The sequence below is a fragment of the Micromys minutus genome, assembly GCF_963924665.1.
Source record: "Micromys minutus genome assembly, chromosome: 19".
Classification (NCBI taxonomy): Eukaryota; Metazoa; Chordata; class Mammalia; order Rodentia; family Muridae; genus Micromys; species Micromys minutus.
This window is the reverse complement of record NC_137954.1, coordinates 36331118-36353019: the sequence shown is the minus strand read 5'-3', so window position 1 is coordinate 36353019 and position 21902 is coordinate 36331118. Positions and strand designations below refer to the sequence as shown.

The 21902-nt window shown below is 41.1% G+C and overlaps 1 protein-coding gene across 2 annotated transcripts in view; it reads left to right on the top strand.

Moving 5' to 3' along the window:
- USP40 (ubiquitin specific peptidase 40) overlaps positions 1–21902 on the top strand; it is a gene marked incomplete at its 3' end in the record, with an annotated part of 61685 nt that overhangs the window by 32041 nt on the left and 7742 nt on the right. For both annotated transcript variants that reach the window (XR_013975425.1, XM_080932699.1), the window contains exons 18-26: positions 968–1091; positions 2775–2832; positions 7989–8042; positions 8829–8917; positions 10485–10571; positions 12529–12565; positions 13287–13351; positions 15677–15751; positions 19409–19532. Coding sequence is in view for 1 of the 2 variants with exons in the window: in XM_080932699.1 (XP_080788825.1) it covers positions 968–1091; positions 2775–2832; positions 7989–8042; positions 8829–8917; positions 10485–10571; positions 12529–12565; positions 13287–13351; positions 15677–15751; positions 19409–19532 (713 nt within the window). The remainder of the gene's footprint in view (positions 1–967; positions 1092–2774; positions 2833–7988; positions 8043–8828; positions 8918–10484; positions 10572–12528; positions 12566–13286; positions 13352–15676; positions 15752–19408; positions 19533–21902) is intronic.

The window sequence follows — 21902 nt, the reverse complement described above, 5'->3', positions numbered from 1 at the left end:
CAACTTATAAGTATTTAATTTGTGACTCGTGGTTCCAGAGTTAGGGTGAACCATCATGGCAGGGAGTGTGGTGGCAGGCAGGCCTGGCACTGGAGCACAGAGCTTACAACCTTATCCACAAGTAGGAGCAGGAGAGAGAAAAGGAAAGGAAGAAACTGAATGAATGAGACTGGTAATGGTGTGAGCTTTTACAATCTCAAACCTGTCTCCAGTGACACACCTTTTCTAGCAAGGCCGAACTTTCCAATCTTTCCCAAACATTTCCACCAGTGGGAGACCAAATATTCAAACCTCTGGACTTCCCAAAAGAGCTTTTGCTAGCCCATATATTTCTTCAGTCCATAGGAAGATTTTATTAGGAGAAGAAACTCTACTTCCATTTGTTACCCTAAAAAAACAAAAGTCTTCAATGAAATACAAATGTATGGTGTATATGACTACATATGTATGGCACTTTTGTGCTCTGTCAATCTACATGTGTGTACACAGCTGCCCTGCTGTTAAATTAAATACAGGCCCCAATTGATAGGCTTTGATAATCTTTTAAAGCCACTCTAGTGATTCCTGTGCAAGCAGACAACAGGTGACCATTTTTTATAGGAGTGACCCTTGAAGCAGGATGTAATGGTACATACGTGTCTGTTTTCCCAGACTTTGGAAAGGCTACATTGTGTAACCTAATGAGGCTAAAACCAGTCTGGGCTGTGGAGACCTTATCTTGTGAAGAAAAAAAATTCCCCTTGAAAACAGACACAAATCATTTGACTCAGGATTTGGAGCCATGAAAACCAGCTCCATAGGCTGCTGCCTCACATTGCCCTAAAAAGAACCAATGTCATGGTAGCAAGTAGAATGTGGTCCCTTCCCTTTATTCACTTTAGGGCCACATGCCAAGTCTGGACAGTGAATCCCAAGCAAGAGTGTCTTGTAAGGACTCATTCTTTCAATGTTCCTTCTTTCCCTACAGACTGTTGCCCAAACAAGGGAAGTGGACCAACAGCTCGAATGAGCTCAACTGGCTCCAAGTGAAAAACTTCTGCCAGTCAGAATCTGAAGAGAAGCAGGTTCAGATAGCCGTGACCATGCACACAGTGAGTCGAGGACCATTAGCCTGGCTGGTAGTGTCTGGCAACAGAATTTTTATTTATAAAACAGAGCCAGTCTTTCAGAACAACTGAAATGTCAACATATCATCTAAGGTCTTATTACGTTTATTACTGTTTATTTACTTACATCAACCAGTGGCCTGCTTCAAAGCAGTGTGCGCTCTTCTAACCTTCTAAGCCTAGAGAATGTGGGGTGCACAGGGTGGCTCCTGGAGTCCTCTAGATTTGATGAGCATGGAGAACTGTTGTCAAGGATCCTCTCTGCATTGTTTAAAGCACATTTGTGTATGTGTCAGTTTCCTTTTTATGTTGCTAAGTTTTCATTTGTATTCTTAATTACTCTCTATAATATACTGTGTCCTGTGTAAAACCAACTACTCTTAAAAAGTATTCCTCTAGCTATGTGTGAAGGCTATTTGTTTGTTTGTTTGTTTGTTTGTTTTGGAGGTACAGGTTGAAACAAGGTCTCTATATAGTTCTGGCTGCCCTGGACTGTCCAGGCTGGCCTGAGATTCACAAAGATCACCTGCCTCTGTCTCCTGAGTGCTAGGATTACCTGACTAGGAAACATCTTTTTCTCTTTTTCTTTTTCTTTTTTCTTTTAATTTATTCACTTTACATCTCACTCACCGCCCTCCTCCTGGTCACCCTCTCCCAATCCTTCCCACTCCCCTTCCTCTCTGAGTGGGTGGGGGCTCCCTTGGGAATCCCCCCACCCTGGCACTTCAAGGAAACATTTTTATTTACTTGTTATTAGCGTATTATTGGGTATTTTTCTATACCAAAGAAATAGAAACTTACTAAGATGTTTTATATCATTTTATAATTTCTTTTAAAATGTTTTTCTTTACATTTATTTATTTGTAGGAACAGGCATGCATGTGGAAGTCAGAGTTCGTTCTCTCTCACCCCTATGCAGATTCCAAGGATCAAACTCAGGCCATTAGACTTGGCAGCAGACACTATCCCCCTAGAGCCCTCTTGCCAATCCTTGGCATTATAATTTCTTAAGGAGCATGATGTTTGTTAGTATTCTTAGACAGTGTAGGATCAGTGCAAACTAGTATCTGATCCTATGTGGAAGTGTTGGTGAAGTCCTTTGTCATTTGAGTGTGCTGCTGCTTAGCACTTTGTGTGTCTGATAGAAGGGTGAGTGTATGATTTCTGACATCACTTTTACCTGTGAGTTTTACTAGCATTTGATGCTCTAGAGGATATTGGCCTAAAGTGGGCTTTAAAAAAATGTCATTTAAATGAAAGCCATAGGCATCTTGGATTGCTTTATACACTTTTATACTCTGTCCCGGGGTCCCAGATCCTTTGTCCCATTGTGGAGAATGGACCTGTTCCCTCTTTCTTTCCTCGACTCTTATCAGGTGAGTGGTTTTGTCAGTAAATTGCTTTCCAGTGAGAACCATTTCTTTCATTTTCATTAGTATCCTTTTGTCCCAGTTAAAATCAGTTTGGTAAAAACTTAACTATTAGGATCTATTCTGAGCTTTTGCTTTCAGTCTTAACAGAATGTCAGGGATGGCTAAAAAAAACTCTGTAGGCAAAACAAGTGTCAGATAATATCTCAAATGATCTCTGTATAAACACTGATAATCCTCGTTTTCATCTCCATCCATTCAACCTATACACAGTCATTAGTTTATTTCTCTATTTTAGGTGGTGTTTGATATTCGAATTAAAGCCATAAAGGAATTAAAATTAATGAAGGAACTAGGTAATCATTTCTATTTGCTTTTTGGTTATTATCTTAATTTTGTTCTTTTATTTAAAAATATGGAAGAATACAAAAAATAATTTAAGGAACTCTCTCATACCTACCACCCAAAATGGACAAATGTTAATATTTTCTCATGTGTTTGTTTTTGAAACATACAAACAGTTCTCTGTGTCTTTCTCAGACCTAGTCTTCCTTTCTCCACAAGACAATAAGGACAATATCTAACTCAACTGTATTCATAATGTACTATGTTACATGTTTAGGTGTATTTGTGTGCTTTTATAACATTTATAGTGGAAGTCTACACACTTACTGATCACTCACAGCTTCATTGAGATATAAATTAGGTATCTTAAAGAGCACTCATTGTGAGTGTGTAAATAAATTACAGTCAGAAATATATAGAATGTCACAGTTCAGATCTAGAACACTCCCATCATTCCAGAAATATCCACAGCCTTCTGTGGGCTTGTTTTCTAGACATTTCATATAAATGGGGCCACAGGGTTCATAGACTTTTGTGTTTGGCTTCTTCTTGCTTAGCACACTAGTCTTTGTAGTCTGTCCACTATTTAGAACTTTCCAGAAGTTTAATCCCTTTTTGTGGTGACTGCTACTCAGTTGTAAGAATGCTTATACTTCATTAGCCTTTTTTGAATAATGCTGCTGTACACACTTCAACATGAATCTTTGTGTGAACCTATGCTTTAAAGGCTCTTGGTTAGACTTAAAACATTACAGTACTGGGTCATCTAGCAAATTTGTTTAGTTTTATTAGAAACTGTCATACAGCTTCCAAAGTGGCTGACGCATATACCATCTCAGTACTGTGTCATGGGTGCAGCTTCTCCAAGTCCCTGCTAAGGTTTGTTATTTGCCCCTTTCCACTGTCAGTGAAGGTAAATAGGTATCTCATTAAATGCAAGAATACAACATTAATATGCAGGAATATGAAAACAGCAAAAACAAAATGGACATTAAAATTGAGAAAAGCATATTTATTTATTTGGGATTTTTTTTTTTTTTTTTTTTTTTTTTTTTTTTGGTTTGGTTTGGATATAGGGTCTCACTATATAACTCAGGCCTGCCTGGAACTCAAAATCCTCCTGCCTTAACCTTCTATGTGTTAGAATTTAAAGTTTGTCCTGATGTGTTTACCAGAAAACAAATAATAACATTAAGTATCAAACATGTATTTGAAAAAATATGTGCAGGATCTATACACTGGAAAGTAGAAAACATGCAGAAAGAAACTAAAGAACAATACATGAATTAAGGGAACAGTATGCCATTTTCAGAGATCAGAAGACACGATATTGCTAAGAGCTTATCTTCCTGGATTCAGTGTGTTCACACTCAAAACACTAGCAGTTTTATTTTTTTAGAGGATGATGCCACTCTGAACTTTGCATGGCAGTTGAAAGAATCTGAAATCACCGAGTGCAATTAGTCTCAGCACTCCAGAGGCAGAGGCAGGTGGGTCTCTGTGAGAGCATGACCAGCCTGGTCTACATAAAGCAGGTCCCAAGCCATCTGCCGTTATGTAGTGAGCCCTTGTCTCAAAAACAACAGCAACAACAAAAGCCCTAAAGTAGCCATGACAGCTTTGAAGGAATGCTGCAGTGTATGGCTTCAAGACACTCTGTCAGGCCTGTTGGCATCTAGGAAGATGTATAGAGCATATAGATGTATATAACCCACTTTTGTGTTCAGTGGACAAAGAAGAATTTTTGTACCTTTAAGGCAGTGTTTCAAGAAGCCTGTGTACCATAAACAGTTCTGAATAATTGGCTTCCATATGTGCAAAAGTGAACTTCATTTTTACCTTCTATCTTCTAAAATATTAACTTAAAATCAATATAAAACTAAATACTAAAACTAAAAAAAATTTTCTTGAGGAAAACATACAAGAAAGTTTTGGTGACTTTACTATGTGGAAAAGATTTTTTTAAGCACACTCAAACCATGAAAGAATATAAAGAAAAAAATATAAATTGTCCTAAGTAGCCATGACAAGTTCTCTTCAAAGAACACTTGAAAATGGAAACTATGAACTAGGAGAAAAACTTAGAAAATACACATTTATACTTGTATACAGAATTTATAAAACATACTAGACCTGCCTGTGAGGGAAGGATGGTCTCAATAGCCACCAGAGGGCAGTCACAGCACCTCTGTCGTATAGTAATATCCAATCCCAATATAACCAAATGTGGAGCTCCTGTGTGCAGGGAGTGTAAACTGTGTATTCTCTTGGGAAAACTTAGGGTTGGTTTTGCTTGGTTGATTTTTGTTTGCTTGTGTGTTTTTTTTTTTTTTTTTTTTGGTTTTTTATTTTGGATTTTTATAAATGCAAGCATTTATGTCCCAATTCTATTTCTAGATAGTTACTAAAGAAAAGGTAAAACATAGAACCGTATAAAAACATAAATATCTATGAGCAAGTGAGTAAATAAACACACAGAGCAGCCTGTCAGTGGGCACTGTGCTCTGTAGAGCAGCCTGTCAGTGGGCACTGTGCTCTGTAGAGCAGCACTCTCCACTCAGAAACCGTATGCCAAGTGACAGGAACTAGACACATGCAAGTATAAACTAATGTTCCTGCACAGGAGGTGTTTTAGGAAACTAAAGTTTAAGCTACAGTCACAGAAAGCAGAGGGTCGGGGTGTGGGGGTTGACTGCAGAGCATGCAGCACGGCAGGGAATTGGAGCTTGATAGTTTGGTGTGTATATGTGCTTGTATGTTTATCCGGCTCTCCGGGTTGTACTCCTAAACTGGACTGTGTTACTGTAAGTAAAAACACATTGGTAAAGTTTATCAAAGCCATATGGCTTATTCAGGAAGTGGGAATCAATACTGTGCCCAGTAACTGATTTCCTCATTCTGACGCCTTTTCTTCCTCCACACTATGTCTCGTACAGCAAGGGATCCCATCCACTTCTATGAGCTAGATTCTGCCCTCTGTCGGAGCTCTTTCTGCTTTTCCACTACTCTTTCACTAACTCTGAAACCTAACTCCTGTAGGACCTGCAGTCAGGACCTGTCTGTCTGTGACTTCGTTGTCACTGTCCTGCTGCCCTTGGGAGCCCCTTGCACAAGCTCTCATCTACCTGGAGACTGTCTGTGCTCTGATCTCTGGACTTTCTTGCCTTTGCACTCTTATCTCCTAACTTAAGCTGTTCATTTGTTCTTAACCTAAATATTCTCTTTTATATCTCACCATGCAGTCTCGGGCTTTCGGCTTCATTCCTAACTAACACTCTGTACTTTTGTTTCATAGCATTTATAGCTGCAACTGCTTTTTTATGGAAACTATTCATTTCTCCCATTAGATGGGGCTGTGTAAAGGCAGAGTCCATGGCTGTCATGATTGATGGCTGTCATGACTGATGTGAGGGCTTTGTTTTGCTATGCTACATTGCCTCAACCTTGAATTTTTAGGTTCAAGAAACCCTCTTGCACTAGGCCATATAGCTTGAACTAGAGACATGTAGTATCATACTCAACTAGAACTGGAAAAAAATGACTTTAAAGCACTGTACTTAAAATCTACTTCTTTAATAAGAAATTTATATTTTAAAATATATACCATCTTCATAACAACACAGTACATGAGACAGAACTCTGGAGTCTCAGGAGGAAAATCTATCCCACTCTAATAAACTTAGACTGTTTTAAGCCTGTGCCATTCTTGCCCGTTCAGAAATCTCGACACTCCTTCCTTCCAAGTTCATGCTTTGCATTGTAAGAATTCTATGTGGACTGAAGACTTAGTGTGCTCCTTCCCCAGGACCAGGGGTCTGCATCCTCAATAGTGCATGCTGGCCTCATCCATGTGCTAAGTGTGTTTGAAATGCAGGTGGTCTGCTTTGCACACTTGCAGTTTGTTTAAATTTCAGTTAAATGGTTCAATATCAGTGAGTATTTGGCTAAAGCCTATCCACAGTTACTAGCTCTGCAGTCACAAACTAGACCAGTCACTTCCCTTCTTTCAAGTTCAGTGGGGACTTGCTAGCGTATGTCTCAGTGCATATCTACACAGATAGTAAAGTGTGTAGTTCTGCTACTTCTCTCCCAGCCATCAACCTGCCTGACATTGTACATGAATGGATCATGAAAGAAAGCACCCAAAGAAACAGAAGTCACAATAGAAAAGCAGCCAATGTCCACAGGAATGGTGACATAGCTGTCACTCAAGAGGCTCCAGACACGCAGCTTAGGAATTTGCTAAAGGCAAACTTAGTGACCTAAGTAAGGACTGTGACAAAGAATGCAAACATTCCAGGAGAAATGATGCTGGAGAAAGACTTCACATTAAACAAGCTCACAGAGGTGTTTCCAGCATTAAATGCAGAAACAGTCTTAGGAGCTAAGTTCATATCATAAGTACAAATACTTGCCAAGGGGCAGGAAATCTCATGCCCCACCACCAGCTGCTCCACAAGGGGAAGACAACCTTTGTCCACACTCTGGATCTGGTTCCTGGTTTCTGTTTTGGAGTTTGAGTCTCACTGTTTAGTCCTGGCTGGCCTGGAATTCACTACATAGACCAGGCTGGCTTCGGCAACCCTCCTTCCTGCTTCTTCCTCAAAATGCTTATAGTGGGGGTACATAGCATCATATCCCACTTTTAATCAGTGTCCTGCAAGACAGAAATGTTCATATCTGATTTTAGTGTTTTAAATGGATGGATAAGTGTTCATTTTAATTTTTTCTTTCATGAACCATGTGTAACCTTACAATTTTTTAATATTTTGGGAAAAATATGCTAAAGTCATTGGCTAGTTGTAATTTTCCCATGAATCATTTCAGCTGTTTGTATAGTATTGCATGGCTGCAAAGGGCAGACTGTCCACAACTGAGGTTGTTTGGGTTTTTTGGTTTTTGTGGGTTTTTTTTAATTGTTGGAGTATTCTGTTTTGTTTTGTTTGTTTTTGAGACAGTGTCTCCTTGTGTAATAGAAGCTGGCTTTGAATCTGCGACTCTTCTTCCCTGGCTTCCTGAGTGAGCACTGAGGGCAGACACAACACAAAGCCACTGTGCTTCTCTGGAGTTTGGGGATGGGGGTTAGTTTATTGTACTTACTGTAATTAACACAGTAGAACATCACTTTAGAGTTCTTAGTAGTTAACCACCTTCTTTTCATCCACAGCTGAGAACAGCTGTTTGAGACCCATTGATAGAAACGGGAAGCTTCTTTGTCCAGGTAAATCTTGGCAGCTTTCAAAGTCTATCAGATTCTCATTCAGAACACCTGTATGGTAAATAATGGGTTCTCTATCTCACATTCGGGAAACTGACTTCTGGATGTATTTCTATCCAAATATTTTATTTGTTACAGAAAGACTTACACCATCTCTGTTTCCTTGAAAGCTCTTTCTGATGTCTCAGTCCTTGTTGTGGGCATGGTGTTGTCTAAGGCCTTTGTGGTTTGAGCCCTTAGGTCTCTCTGCTTGTTCATTCCATTGGGATGCCCTTATGAATATAGTCTTTGCTTCCACTTTTCTGACACCTCTTGAGATCAACCCTGACTCCATCACAGATGAGTCTAATAACCGATGTTACTCACCATCCAAACTTCAAATATAAGTGAAGCAAGTCCACCATGCAGATTTTTAAATCCATATAACAAGTCTTTGGGCAAGTCATGTTCATTAAGTATGAAACATGTTTCTTAACATTGTGGTACAAGGTAATGAGAGCCCTGTAGCAATATGAAAATTAAACATAACCACTGTATATTTGCTGCTTCAACATGAAGCACAACTCACCTTTATCTCTTAATATTCCTTACTTTAGAGTGTATATAAAAACCTAGTAATGGTGTGATGGTGCTGGGTGAAACTTGGGGTCCTGCCCAGAATAAGTACACACTTTTTTTCTGAGCTCCAACCCAGCCTTGATCCTCTCAGTTTTCAAAGCAAATAATGTCACTCTACTAAAGAGAGGTAGGAATTAAAAATATTCACTTGGCTATCGAATTTACTCATAGTACCAGATACTAGCACTTTGGAGGAAGCAGAGGTGAAGATGGGGAGCTCCGTGGGACTGTGTCTGGGAAAAGCACCAACTTCCTCTCAGGTACTGTATAGCCCAGCAGAACAAATTTGCTCTTTCCCAACTAAAATGTCCTTATTTTGTAAGTGATATATTTAATGCTCCAGGAATACTGTTTTTCTGCAAAAAAAAAAGTTTCTTTAAATTTCTTTAAAATATTATACTATTATTAAAGATCCCCACAGAGGGGAGACCCTCAGTCAAGTCTCAGGATAACACGACCTCCCAAGAACTCACGAGAGACCATACTTGCTGCAATTACATGAGGTTTTTTTAATGGACCAGTGCACTGGGGTTGAGAATTATATCCCACTCAGGGGTAGAGGAATCTGACCTGGAGTGGCCGGGAGAAGAGGGTTTTAAAGGAAACAAACCACAACCCGGGGGTGGGTGGGGGGAGTATGTCATTGGAGAATACCAAAAATACCAGTGAAGAATCGTAAGGGAAATACCTGGTTTCTTAAGATTGCCTATAAGGTGAAAATTACCAGTGAAGAATTGAGAGGGGACCATCTGGTTTCTCAAGATTGTTTATGATGTGTTATTTAACTTTTATGTTTTTATGGTCAGTCAGTCTCTGAAACAGAGTCACCCTGACCATAAGGCCATAAATTCTTTATGGTCAGCCAGTTCCTGAAACAGAGTCACTGAATCTGCTATCCTACATTTTTGGCTCTACTCTACCTGCTAGGGGTCTTCTACTTTACCTGTTAGGGGGACAGGATTTATCCTGGGCTTTCAATTATACTATTGAAACCCAAAATACCATCCCAAAGCATATTTCTGAGGCTCCTTTTGTGGTTGAGAAGACTCTGTAAAGTTGAGGGGCCACTATGTCTTACAGGGGTGTTATAGCTGTGTACCAGCTTCTCACCTGCATCCTCCTCAGCATCCCCTTCTGTATAAAATATCACAAAAATGGACCCCTTGCCAGAGTCTCCCTAGGTAATGAGCTGTTGCCACCATAGTTCCATTGCTACTTAAGACTGGACTTTGATCCTGTTCCCTGTGGCTCCGAGATACATCTCATCACTTCCCCAACCACTGTCCTTCAGTCTGCTTTCCTTGGAATACAAGTAGCAGGCATGACAAGCTGTGACAAGTGAGTAGCTGGAACTGCTCTAAGGAGCTGAACTGGCGAGAGGACATTTCTGTTACTTCCTGTGGGGCCTTGGGAACCGCAGTTTATGGAATAAAACTAAATGTCACAGAACCACAGATGATACCTACTGTGTACTGACTACAGATTCCTGTGGAGTAACTGTTAAAATGGTGTGAAAATTTTTTAGGAGTTTTATGAGTAGCATTTTGCTTTCAGAAAAGTGAGGTTGTTATTTAAATGATAATGCTAAATTCCTCAATATCATCTTGTTTTCACAAAAGTTGGTGTTTGTTTTGTCTGCTTACCTGCATCTTTTTTCAATTCTAGGTTAAACCCACGGCCTTCAGACTGCTGGGCTGTGTTCCCAGCCACAGAGCTTTTATTAGTTCTCTATGGGCCTTTGCCTCTACTTTCTTGAAAATAAATAATAAGCTTGTAGGGTATTTTAGTTAAGGGAAAATTCTTTTCATACTTTTGTCTTGCTCACAGCTGTTCCTGTTTTTTGCTTTGGGAACTGACATTTACCCTGGGGCTGAGATGGAAATCATAGTAGAAGAAACACTCTCAGTGAGAGATGTAAGTAATTACTTTGGGTTTGAGGACTATAGTATCCTGTGTCAGGATTTGGAAGTTATAAGCCGAGGATTTACACAGTATATGCTTTCAGAAGTTGTTTGTACTCGTTAAAAGGAAATTTAGAAGTTGGTTGAACGAACTGAGACTTTTAAATAAGATTGTTCTTGTTACTTTTACTTTTCTGATGATCGATAATACTGCAGAAATTTGAGCTGTGCAGACAGGTGGCACACACCTGTGCCCCTGAGCAGCACACACCTGTACCCCAGGGGAGGCACACACCTGTACATCAGGGGTGGCACACACCTGTACCCTAGGGGGCCATACACCTGTACTCCAGGGGAGGCAAACACCTGTACCCCAGGGGAGGCACACACCTGTACCCCAGGGAGCCACATACCTGTGCTCCAGCACTGGAAGGGTGGAAACAGAAGCATTTGTCTGTGTAGTACTTAAGGGCCAGCCTGAGTGACAGAAACTCTATTTCTAAACAAGAAATGGGTTTAAAAGAAAAATATTGAAATCCTTCATTATCTCTTATCCCACTATTAACCTTTTAATATATTTTCTACTTAATATACATATAAAATCACACAACAGGATTGAGGGGTTTTATATGTTTATGTATATTGAGAAAACAAATGAGTAATTACATTGGTGTTATTAGGAGCTGGGATTTTCAGTAAGCCTGTACCCCTGTGTTCAGGTTCTGAATGAACTGCATCTATTTTCTCTTAAAACCTGTATGTTTCTTGCATCATCCCCTGCCACAGTTTACAATACCTGAGCAACTTGGTAGCAGGAAGCATCCCTAGCACCCAGGGGATGGCTGCTAGACTTAGCTACTTGGTTCTAGAAGGAGGAACCAGGGCATCCTGGAGTAAAATGCTGGTACTCTGTCTGGGTCTGAAAAATGTATATAACAAGCTGCAGCATGTCATTGCAAAAGACAGGAAGCTTCCTGTAGAGACGGAGTCCCCTTGTCAGTGATTGAACTTGTGGGAGAATAACTGATATCCTGTGTGGGGAAAATATTCTAAAGATCAGAAAAGGGTTTGAGGGGGGAAAAAATGAAAGGAGGTGTGCTTTAATGCCAGCACTCGGAAGACTGAAGCAGGAGCATTATATGTTTGTGGCAGCCTGAGCTACACAGTGAGGGCCAGGCAGGGCACATAGCTAGAACTTGTTACCTAAATTGAAACATGGAGTCCATGTATATGTCCTCATTCACATGCTTACATGATGCAAACCCTACAAGAAAATACTGGTCATCTGCCTGTAGTAGATGCTAGGGACCAAAAAGTTAGACATGTTCCGCTCTCCTTCTAAAACTAGACCTCGGGTCTCTGATGGGTAATGAAAAGCCAATTTTTACTTCTCTTTGCTCTTAGGTAGTATCACTCAAACTTTTTTCTTTAAGATGAGTTTAGGAATGTTTTTCTCAGGAAGTGGGTGTTGTTAATTATGCTTTTTTTTTTTTAATCTGATGTTTTACATTGTGCTGTGAGGTCAGGGCTTCCATAGTTCTTCCCCAAGAGTTTGTGTGGAGTTGTTTTCTGGGTGTTAATTCAGGCTGGCTTCTCTTTATTAGATTCCTAAGAGTATCCAAAACTCACTCGTGCATACTCTGCTTGTCCTTTAAATAACTGAGTTAAATGTTTCTGTTAGTGTGTGTTTAACCCTTAAGTGGCTGGAATTACTATCATGTGCCACCCACCAGACCTAGTATTGTGAGCAGTCCTGGTTGGAAGTGGCAGAAACTGTTCCCCATCTGAACTGCCCTACTTTGCTCCTAGAAGAGATCTAGCTTGTGAATCATGAAATTGTGTGTTTATCCATGAACAGTGAAGTAGATCAGACTTCAGTTCCAGGTTCAAAATCTCGATTTCTCCTCCTCCTATGTAGATTAGAAACAGAAGATTAACATTGAGCATCAATTTTTTTTTTTTTTTTACAGTGTTTAAAGATAATGCTGGAGAAGTCAGGTCAGCAAGGTAAGTTTTTTACTGTGATAATAAAAACCTTACTTACATCCTTTAAAACAGTTAACTGGAAGCTTCAGGAAGAATTCTTAAGCTGACTTCTTTCGGTGGAAGTTGTGGGGAAATATATAACTTAAATTTTGTACATGCATAACAAGTTCTCTTTGTTCTTATTCGAAAATTAAAATCAACACAGATCAATGCTAAGTAAAGATAAGTGACATCAGGTGCAGCGGATGTTCACAGAGAGAAAGCTAAGGTTTTACCACCTGGACCTGCTCAGGTCTTTTACTGACTTCCAAAAAAAAAATCACAATAATCCAAAGTGTAATTGCACCTGCTTATTTCTGCATTGTAGATTAGAAAACATAATTAACACAAATGCAGAAAGTAGTAAGTTGAGAATAATTGAAAGTGCTTCCTGTGCAGAGCCATACCAGTGAGCTTGGTGACAAGCTTTCAAGTCCTCTGCTGCTCTCAAGCTTCTTTATAGGCAGAAGCCCCCCTGCCATGGGAGGGAAGTTAATGCACTCTCAGTGCAAGGCATTTGTGCAGTATACATGCAGTTCTTGGTTTATCCTGTAGCAGCCCTACAGCCCTACAGGGATCTCCACCTAGTCCCACTTTGTGGTGAGGAGCCTCATTTGATACCTGTTGTCTCTAGAAGGTTGGTCCTGGCAAACTCTTACACCATCTCTCTAGTGTTCTTCATCTTGCACTAATTCCTTCCTAGGAGAGATGTGGCACTTAAGGAAAACGGATTGGTGCTATGAAGCTGGAGAGCCTTTATGTGAAGAAGTAAGATCCTTTCTCTACGTTTTTCAAATATTTTATCTTTTTATTGTGTGTGTGATGGGGAGGGGGAGCATGCCACATGTGCCCAGCAGGCATGTGACGTCCAAAGGACAACTGCATGCAGTCAGTTTCTCGTTCCACCTTTATGTGGGTACAAGTTCTACTGCCTTGGTGGCAAGCTCCCTTACCCACTGAGCCATCTTGCCAGTCCATCTTTTCTACATTTTGCTCTTAAAAATGGTTAAGCTTATTTCATAGTTTCATACACAATTCCCTCTGCCCATTATAGGAAACAATTCTAAAAGAAAATAAAAGCTTTTATTCTTTCTTAACATACAAAAAAAAGAATCTATAAATGTGTCTATTTATGTTTACTTTTTTCAACTGATTTTCTGATAAATGGCAAGTGTGGGCTAGTTGGAACATTTCTGAGATGAGTGGTAAACCCCTCTGCTGGGCAGGCAAGCTTGAGAAGTAGTTCATCAGCAAGCAGAGAATTTCAGAGAGCAAATGGCATGAGAATGCTGGAAAGCTTTTGAAGACATTCGAACTCCAACCTCCAAATACTTTGATCTCAGAATTTCTCTGTAAGTAAATGTCTCTACCAACCAGTCATATGGTCCAGCAGCAGGAAAGATTCTGTCTAGGCAGTTGGAATCCAGGTAGTTTGTTAGTTGGCTTTAATTTCATCAGACTTCCTTATCCACATTGATTCTTAGCAGGTGGCCAAATGAAGCTCTAGCATCTTAGATAGCTGAGGCCAGCACTATCTGTGGGTCTGAGTTCCACCTCACCATTAGGGTGTGTAGATACTGTTCCAGCAGACAAAATGGGAGGGTGCTAGGCTACATTGCGGTGTGGGGGTGGCAGAAGGCAGCCAAGTGAGAAACGGTGCAGGCTCAGGTGGAGGAGGCAGGGGCTCCCAAACTCCCGGTGGGAACTGTGTAGAGTTAGGAATAAGGGGGCCATGCTGACTGGTGATGGAGGTGGGGGGAACTCCAGCTTAGCCCAGAGGTGAATGTTCATATCCCAAGGGCAGAGGAGCCTTCTACAGGAAGCACGACTCTGTATGGTGAAGGCTTCCTCTACAGCAGCTCTTGATGAGAGAGACAGTCATTGTTTGTCCAAACTGTTTATTCATTGTTCATCTTGGAAAACTGATCCATACGACGACTCAGGGTGGGCCAGAGATTAAATACGTTTTGCAGGAAGGAGTGTCCAGGAGGGGAAGCTTATTGGCTAAACTCTTGGGCCAGACCATCATTATCGTGGAGAACTCTGTTCTGTGTGCTATGTAACTACTGGTCACAGTCCTCATGTAGGGTGTCACGGTCATTTGTTCCAGTACAGGAATGAGGGGTCGGAAGTAGATAAATATGCATACCATTCTCAGATACAAGAACTACTGGGGTTCCTGAATCTGCTCAACCTTCCCAATTTTTGGCTGGTGACACAGTTCCACTTCCCCCACAACTATCTACTGTTTTTCCAGAGACAGCCTATTACTACTAAACTCAAACTTCCTCCCTCCCGTCTCTGTCTTACAAGTGCTGGGATTTCAGGCATCTACCACAATGCCTGGGTATTTTCTTCATAACCAGTCCCCAAATAAGTATTAGACAGTTCATCATGAATTGAAGCAAATTCATTGTTTTCAAAGCTGAAGTTCCTTGCAAACTTGGCAATCTCTTTTCCATCCTAGTCTTCCATGTCTTCCTGAGATTTAGTCCTGGCCTGCAAGGGCCTACTGGTCTTTCTACTCTCTCCTTGCCCCTTTCCACTGCCAGACTACCACTTGAGCTTAAGACTTGCTTCCCCTTAACTAAATTATGTCAACAGCTTCCCTGGCCTAGCAGGTGGTCCCCACATAGCCCATCATACATAACCCAAACCATCCTTAGTGGCTGTTTCTGCCCCACACTCCAGGCCAGTGCCCACCCCGTCTGCTTCTCTTCCAGCTGCTTACCTCCAGGTACTGTGCACTCCAACCTGCCTCTTAACTCTTGACTGTTGTCAGCCCAGAATTTCCCTTTGTTTTTTTTTCCCAACAAAGTTCCTTATTTCATTTCCTCTAGTTGTCCAAATCCAGCCTTTTCCCCAAGATTCACTAACATCTCATGTTGCACTGTCTCCTGCCCGAGATCCTGTCTCTGTGGCTCCTGCTCTGTCCCCATAGCATACTATACAATGGCGTTCTGATCCATAGCGTTAGTTATATCTCCTTGGTTGTTTATCTCTCGAGAAGATAATAGAAGTATAAGACTTTAAAAGATCCAATGGTCTCTTTGTTCCTTTCAGAAGTGACAAAAAGAATTTCTGTGTTCCCAGGATGCAACACTGAAAGACCTTATGATATGTTCTGGGGATACTTTGCTTTTAACTGAAGGGAAACTGCCTCTTCCGGTAAGACACTGTCTCTAAATGGCCATTTTGTAAATAAGCTGCTGTTTTCTGATCACTGTGATGATTGGGATGAGGAAATGTAGGCAGTCATAAAAAAAAAAGTAGACATCTCTGCCTAAATCTTACCAGTCAGGCAGATTTCTCTCCTAATTTCTAAAAAAAAACTAAAATAGCTATATGTAAAATAAAATTAAAATAATTATATATTAATATATGTGTGATTAAATTATATTTAAAATCAGTGATATAGAGAATGTTATTTCTTCCATTTTTTAATTTAACTTATTTTTGAGATGGGGTCTTTGGAACTTGCTGAATAGACCAGGCTAGCCTTAACCCAAAGAGGCTCACCAGTCTCTGCCTTCTGAGTACTGGGCTTAAGAAGATGTGTCCAGATCAAAAACTCAGATGACAGCAGATGCTGGTGAGGATGTGGGGAAAGAGGAAACACTCCTCCACTGTTGTTGGGGTTGTAAGCTGGTACAACCACTCTGGAAATCAGTCTAGAAGTTCCTCAGAAAATTGGACATAGTCCTACCTGAAGACCCAGTTATTCCACTCCTGGGCATATACCCCAAAGATGCTCCAACATATAATAAGGACACATGTTCCACCATGTTCATAGCAGCCTTATTTATAATAGCTAGAAACTGGAAAGAACCCAGATGTCCTTCAACAGAGGAATGGATACAGAAAGTGTAGTACATTTACACAATGGAGTACTGCTCAGCTATTAGAAGCAATGAGTTTATGAAATTCCTAGGCAAATGGATGGAACTAGAGAATATCATCCTGAGTGAGGTAACCCAGTCACAAAAGAACATACATGATATGCAGTCAGTTATAATTGGATACTAGCCACAGAAAGCTCTGAATACCCAAGAAACAATTCACAGACCTTATAAAGCTCAAAAAGAAGGAAGGCCAAAATGTGGAAGCCTCAGTCCTTCTTAGAAGGGAGAACAAAACACTCATGGGAGGAGGTACAGGATGAAGTGAAAGATCAGAGATTGAAGAGGGGATCATTCAGGAGCTGCCTCACCTGGGGATCCATCCCATGTGCAGCCACCGGACCTAAACACTATCACTGATGCTGGGAGGTGCTTGCTGGCAGGAACCAGATAGTGGTGCCTCCTCAGGGACTCTGCCAGAGTCATGCAGCTGAGCATGCTTGTAGCTAACCATCAGACTGAGCACAGGGACCCCCAGGTGAGGGTGCTGAGTGGGCGGGGAATGAAGGATCTGAAGGGGGTTGCGGTCTCATGGGAAGAAGAGCATTGTCCTCCAACCAAATCCTCCACAGCTCCCATGGACTAGATCACCAACCAATGAGCACACATTGAGAGGCCCATGGCTTCAGTTGGATATGCAGTGGAGAACAGCAGTGTCTGGCATCAATGTGACAAGAGGCCTTTGGTTCAGGGAGGACACGTTTTCCCAATGTAGGGGAATGCGAGGCACTGAGGTGGAGAGGGTGATTGGGAGCTAGTGCACCTTCCTGAAGACAAGTAGAGGGGGAGGGGGGATGGGATCAGGGTGAGCACAGGGGATAACATTTCAAATGTAAATACAAAGAGTATCTAATAAAAAAAATTTTAAAAGAAGATGTGTCTACCACACCAGGCTTTATATTTAATAGTTTAACCCCATGGAAAGCCCAGAAATTACCATTACATCCAAACTAAAAATTTACTGCTGTTAAATTTCTTATATTTTCAGTGTTATAAGTTCATCTTGATTTTAGGTTTTTTAAAAGGTTTATTTTTTGTGTTTGGGTATTTGCCTATGTGTGGCTGTGTACCATGTGTGTGCCTGGTGCCTACAGAGGCCAGAAGAGAGGCCCAGTCTCCTGGCACTGGACTGTCATTATGAGCTGCTGTCACTGCTGACACTTTGCTTTCTTTTTCCCTGAAAAAGAAAAACTGGTGCTAATTCTGGTCCTCTGAGAGAGCACTGAGCCATCTCTTCAGGGCTTAATTTTTGTGCTCACAGTTAGTACTTAAATTATCTAAGGTAGGATTACTAAATAAAAAGCTATGCATGTTTTTAAAAGACCTTTTTGGTCTGCATTGCCAAAGTGTTTTACTGTGTGTGTGTGTGTGTGTGTGTGTGTGTGTGTGTGTGTGTGTGTGTTAAATGCACATGTTGGGAGTGTTGTTTGTTTGTGGACACAAGTGGGTGACACATGTGTGTTCACATGCATATTGAAGCCAGCAGTTGACATCGGTTATTATCCTTCACTGTATACTGACGTATCGTCTTTGATTGAACATGAAGCTGGCCTACTCAGCTAGTCTAGTCAGTCAGCTTGTCAGAGGCGACTTGTCTATCTTTCTGCATAGGTGCTAGGGTCCAACTCAAGTCACACTTGCAGCAAGCATCTTAATCTTGAGCCTTCTGCCCAGCCTGTTGGGATGGTTTTTTTTTTTTGTTTGTTTTTTTTAACAAACATTACACACATCACTGTTTTGCTTTATTAATTTTTAATGCAAAAAGACAAAATGATAAAGCAAAATGTTTCCAAATTACAATATGCATATAAATGACATTCATGTATTAGAAAATTCAGAGAGCATAGAAAGCTGTTTGCCAAATGATAAAGCTCTAAAATGAAAAACAAGATTCTCCTAAGAAAATGCTCTGTAACCAAGCATAGTCATCCAGTGAGGTTAAAACAGGAGGACAGTAACACCCTGTCTCAAAAAAGAAAAGAGGAAGGGGAAAGAGGGTTCCAAATGTGCATATGGATAAGTTGCGAGCTGCTGAGGACACACATTTTTTATGCTCTGCCCTCTGCATAGTGTTTTAAACTCATGTTCCATGTTTAGGTTCACTTACCATATCTCAGGGATCACATATGGGATCTGCTCTTTTATTTATTTATAATTTATAGAGTCATGTTGAACTTTGCACAGTGATCTCTAAAGTCAATGTTTGAATATGTAATATAATATAAAATTCCAAGTATCTAAAGCATTGGGCTGGGAAAAGTTGGAATGTCCGCTCTCCCCAGCCTTCACCACCCCAGTCCTCCCACATAGGCATCTGGTTTATTCTCCAGAGGTTTACGCTCTGGTGTGCGTACACTCAAGTATGTGTCTTCTATGTATACAGTATACATGTACATGCATGAGTACTTTTCATTTGCATAGGTGATTATATTCTATGCACCATATTTTGTGCATAGCCCAGGCTAACTTTGAATTCATAGCAGTTGTGCCTCAGCTTCCCAAGCCCTGGGACTGCAGGCATGAACCATCATGCCTGACTTTCATCTGGTTTTTTTTTCATTGATATTTTATGTCTAAGCATGTGCTGTATCAGTACATGTGGAGTTATCTTATTCTATATTATTATATAGTAACTACATGAGTGGAAGTACTTGTGTGTGCTAGAGACAGAAGTGAGTACCTTGAATGTGCTAATCTCTCACTCTACCATTGAACTACATACCTGGACTTAGTTTATCTTGCCAGTCTTTTCTCAAAGAACACTGTAGAAAATGTATATATGAGGGCTGGAGAAATGGCTCAGCCATCAGCATGTTTTGGTTTTACAGAGAACCCCAGTTTGGTTCCCAGTACCAATAGCAGGAAGCTTACAACTGTCTGTAACTATTGTAGTAAAGACTCAATCTTAAACTGTTCTGTTCTTCAGGGTCACTTGAAGATGCCAATCTGGTGGTACCAGCCTACAAGCCTGTCAGGACACTGCGAGAGTTGGGACCACCTAAACTGTGCCTTTTCTCAAGGTAGCAGCTGGGGAGCAGCTCCCACCCAAGGTAAAGAATGGAGCTCTGAGGAGCCAGCTGCAGCTCTTGCTCTCTTGCCTTCTTGTTCTCCCTCTGTGCTCCCTTCCCCCTCTCCCCATTCCCCTCCCTCCCTCTCTTCATGCTCATGGATGGCCTCTACTCCTCTGCACTCTCTCTTGTTTCTCTCTCTCTCCCCCCCTTCCTTCCTCCCCCCCTCCCTCCCTCTCTCTCTCTCTCTCTCCCTCCCTCCCTTCCTCCCCCCCTCTCTCCCTCCCTCCCTTCCTCCCCCCCCTCTCTCTCTCTCCCTTTTTCTCTCTCTACTACCCTCTCATCCCCCCATGCCCTGAATAAACTATTCTATACTAGAAAACAAGAGTCAGCTGCAATACATTAAAACTCATGTTACTGAATTCCAGTAACCTGAATTCAGTTCCCATCACACACATGCTGGCTCACACCATCTGTAACTCCTGTTCCAGAGGATCTGATGCCTTCTTTTTGCCTCCTGGTGCACAGACTGCTTTCAGGACACACACACATTGACACACACACAGTCTCTCACACACACAGTCACATACTAATATCCCTTATTACGCAGTTCTTTGTAAGCTCTTTGAAGTGCAGTTATCTTAGCAGTTGCCTACCCTGTTGTGATAAACCGCCATGATCAAAAGTAACTTGGGGAAGAAGGGTAAATACATACGCTTCATACTTTCCTTAGTTTTCCATCATTGAGGGAAGTGCTGAGATAGGAACCAAGGGGCCAGTACTGAAGCAGAGAATGTTTGACTTGCTTCTTAGGCTCACATTCTGCTAACATCTTAAAGAACCATCTGCCCAGTGGTCACACTGTGCACAATCAAGAAAATGTCCCATGGACTTGCCTACAGGCAGTCTAATGGAGATATTTTTCTGAGTTAAATTTCCCTCTTCCCAGATGACCTTAGTTTATGTCAAGTTGACTTAAAAAAAAAAAAAAAAAAAAAAAAACTAGCACAGAGATCTTGAGTATTACTAATACCTGGTACTTTTTCAAAGACCTTTTCTATAGCAGCTCTCAAGAGCCTCAGGGCAACAGCTCCACTTACTGTCAGGGGCCACATGATTGTGGCTTCACTATTCCCATGACTACAAGGGCAGGAACCAGAACTGGAGTCTAGATACACACTACATAATATGGGGCCTTTCTGAGTATACCAAAGACCCCAGGAGCTTCTCAGGTGTCATCAGCTAAATTGTTTGAAATGCAGGCACCATAAACTTGCTGTTGCACTCAGAGTGCAGCTCATGCATCGCAGTGGACACTGCACCACACCAGAGGAACTGCCTTTACAGAGTTTTACTTCACTAGAGTGTGCATGCTTCCCCACTACAAATGTGGATAAAGGGGATACATGTCTTCTTCCTCTTTAGGGATATAGTGTGACTGCTACATCTTACAACCACAATGACATTAATGTAAATCAGTTGAATTTGTCTCTGTCAGCTGTGGCATCTGCAGAGAATCATTCTGATTATAGTAGTTCATTGTCAGTAGTTTTAAAGATATCTAGGTGATAGAAAGCATGGTTGTGGGACTAGAGAGATGGCTCAGAGGTTAAGAGCACTGACTACTTTTCCAGAGGCCCTGAGTTCAATTCCCAGCAACCACACGGTAGCTCACAACCATCTGTAATGAGATCTGATGCCCTCTTCTGGCTGCATGAAGACAGCTATGGTGTACTCACATCCTGTAACAGCTCTTTTTTAGTAAAGGGAAAGGTTGACCTTGAAGAGTGGTGGTGCTCCTGTGTCACAGTGGGACTGTTTCAGTCTTTAGATTTGAGGGCTCTAAGCTGGAAGTGGAAGAATGCACTTGTGTTCCCCATTCTCAGGAGGCTGAAGCAAGAAGACTAAGATCAAGTCCAGCTAAGGACTACATAGTAAGACCCTCTCTCTAAAAGCAAAAATTTAAACAAAAAGCCACTCAGGAAAAGAACTTCCTCATTTAATTATGTAAAATCAACCTATAATTTCTTAGTATGTGTTCACAAGGTGTTCCATAGTAATCAAAGAAATGTAAGTAAAACAAAAATGAGTATGAATATCCTGATCTTAAATTTTAGTTAGTAGTGTTTTCCATGAGAGAACATTTGACATCCCCCCACTGCTTTCTGTTCTGTTCACAATTATTGTGTGTGCCTATATGCATGGCACATATGTGGGAGTTGTAAGATAGCTTTATGGAACTGGTTCCCCCTTTTCTACCTTTATATGGATATGGAAACGTGTTACCAATCTTTCACAGAAAAGCTCCTTTCTCCGTGGTACCACATCACTGGCCACCAAATTTACCTTTTTTTGAGACAGGATCTTGCTGCATAGCCCTGACTGCCAGACTATAGGTTAGAATGACCCCAA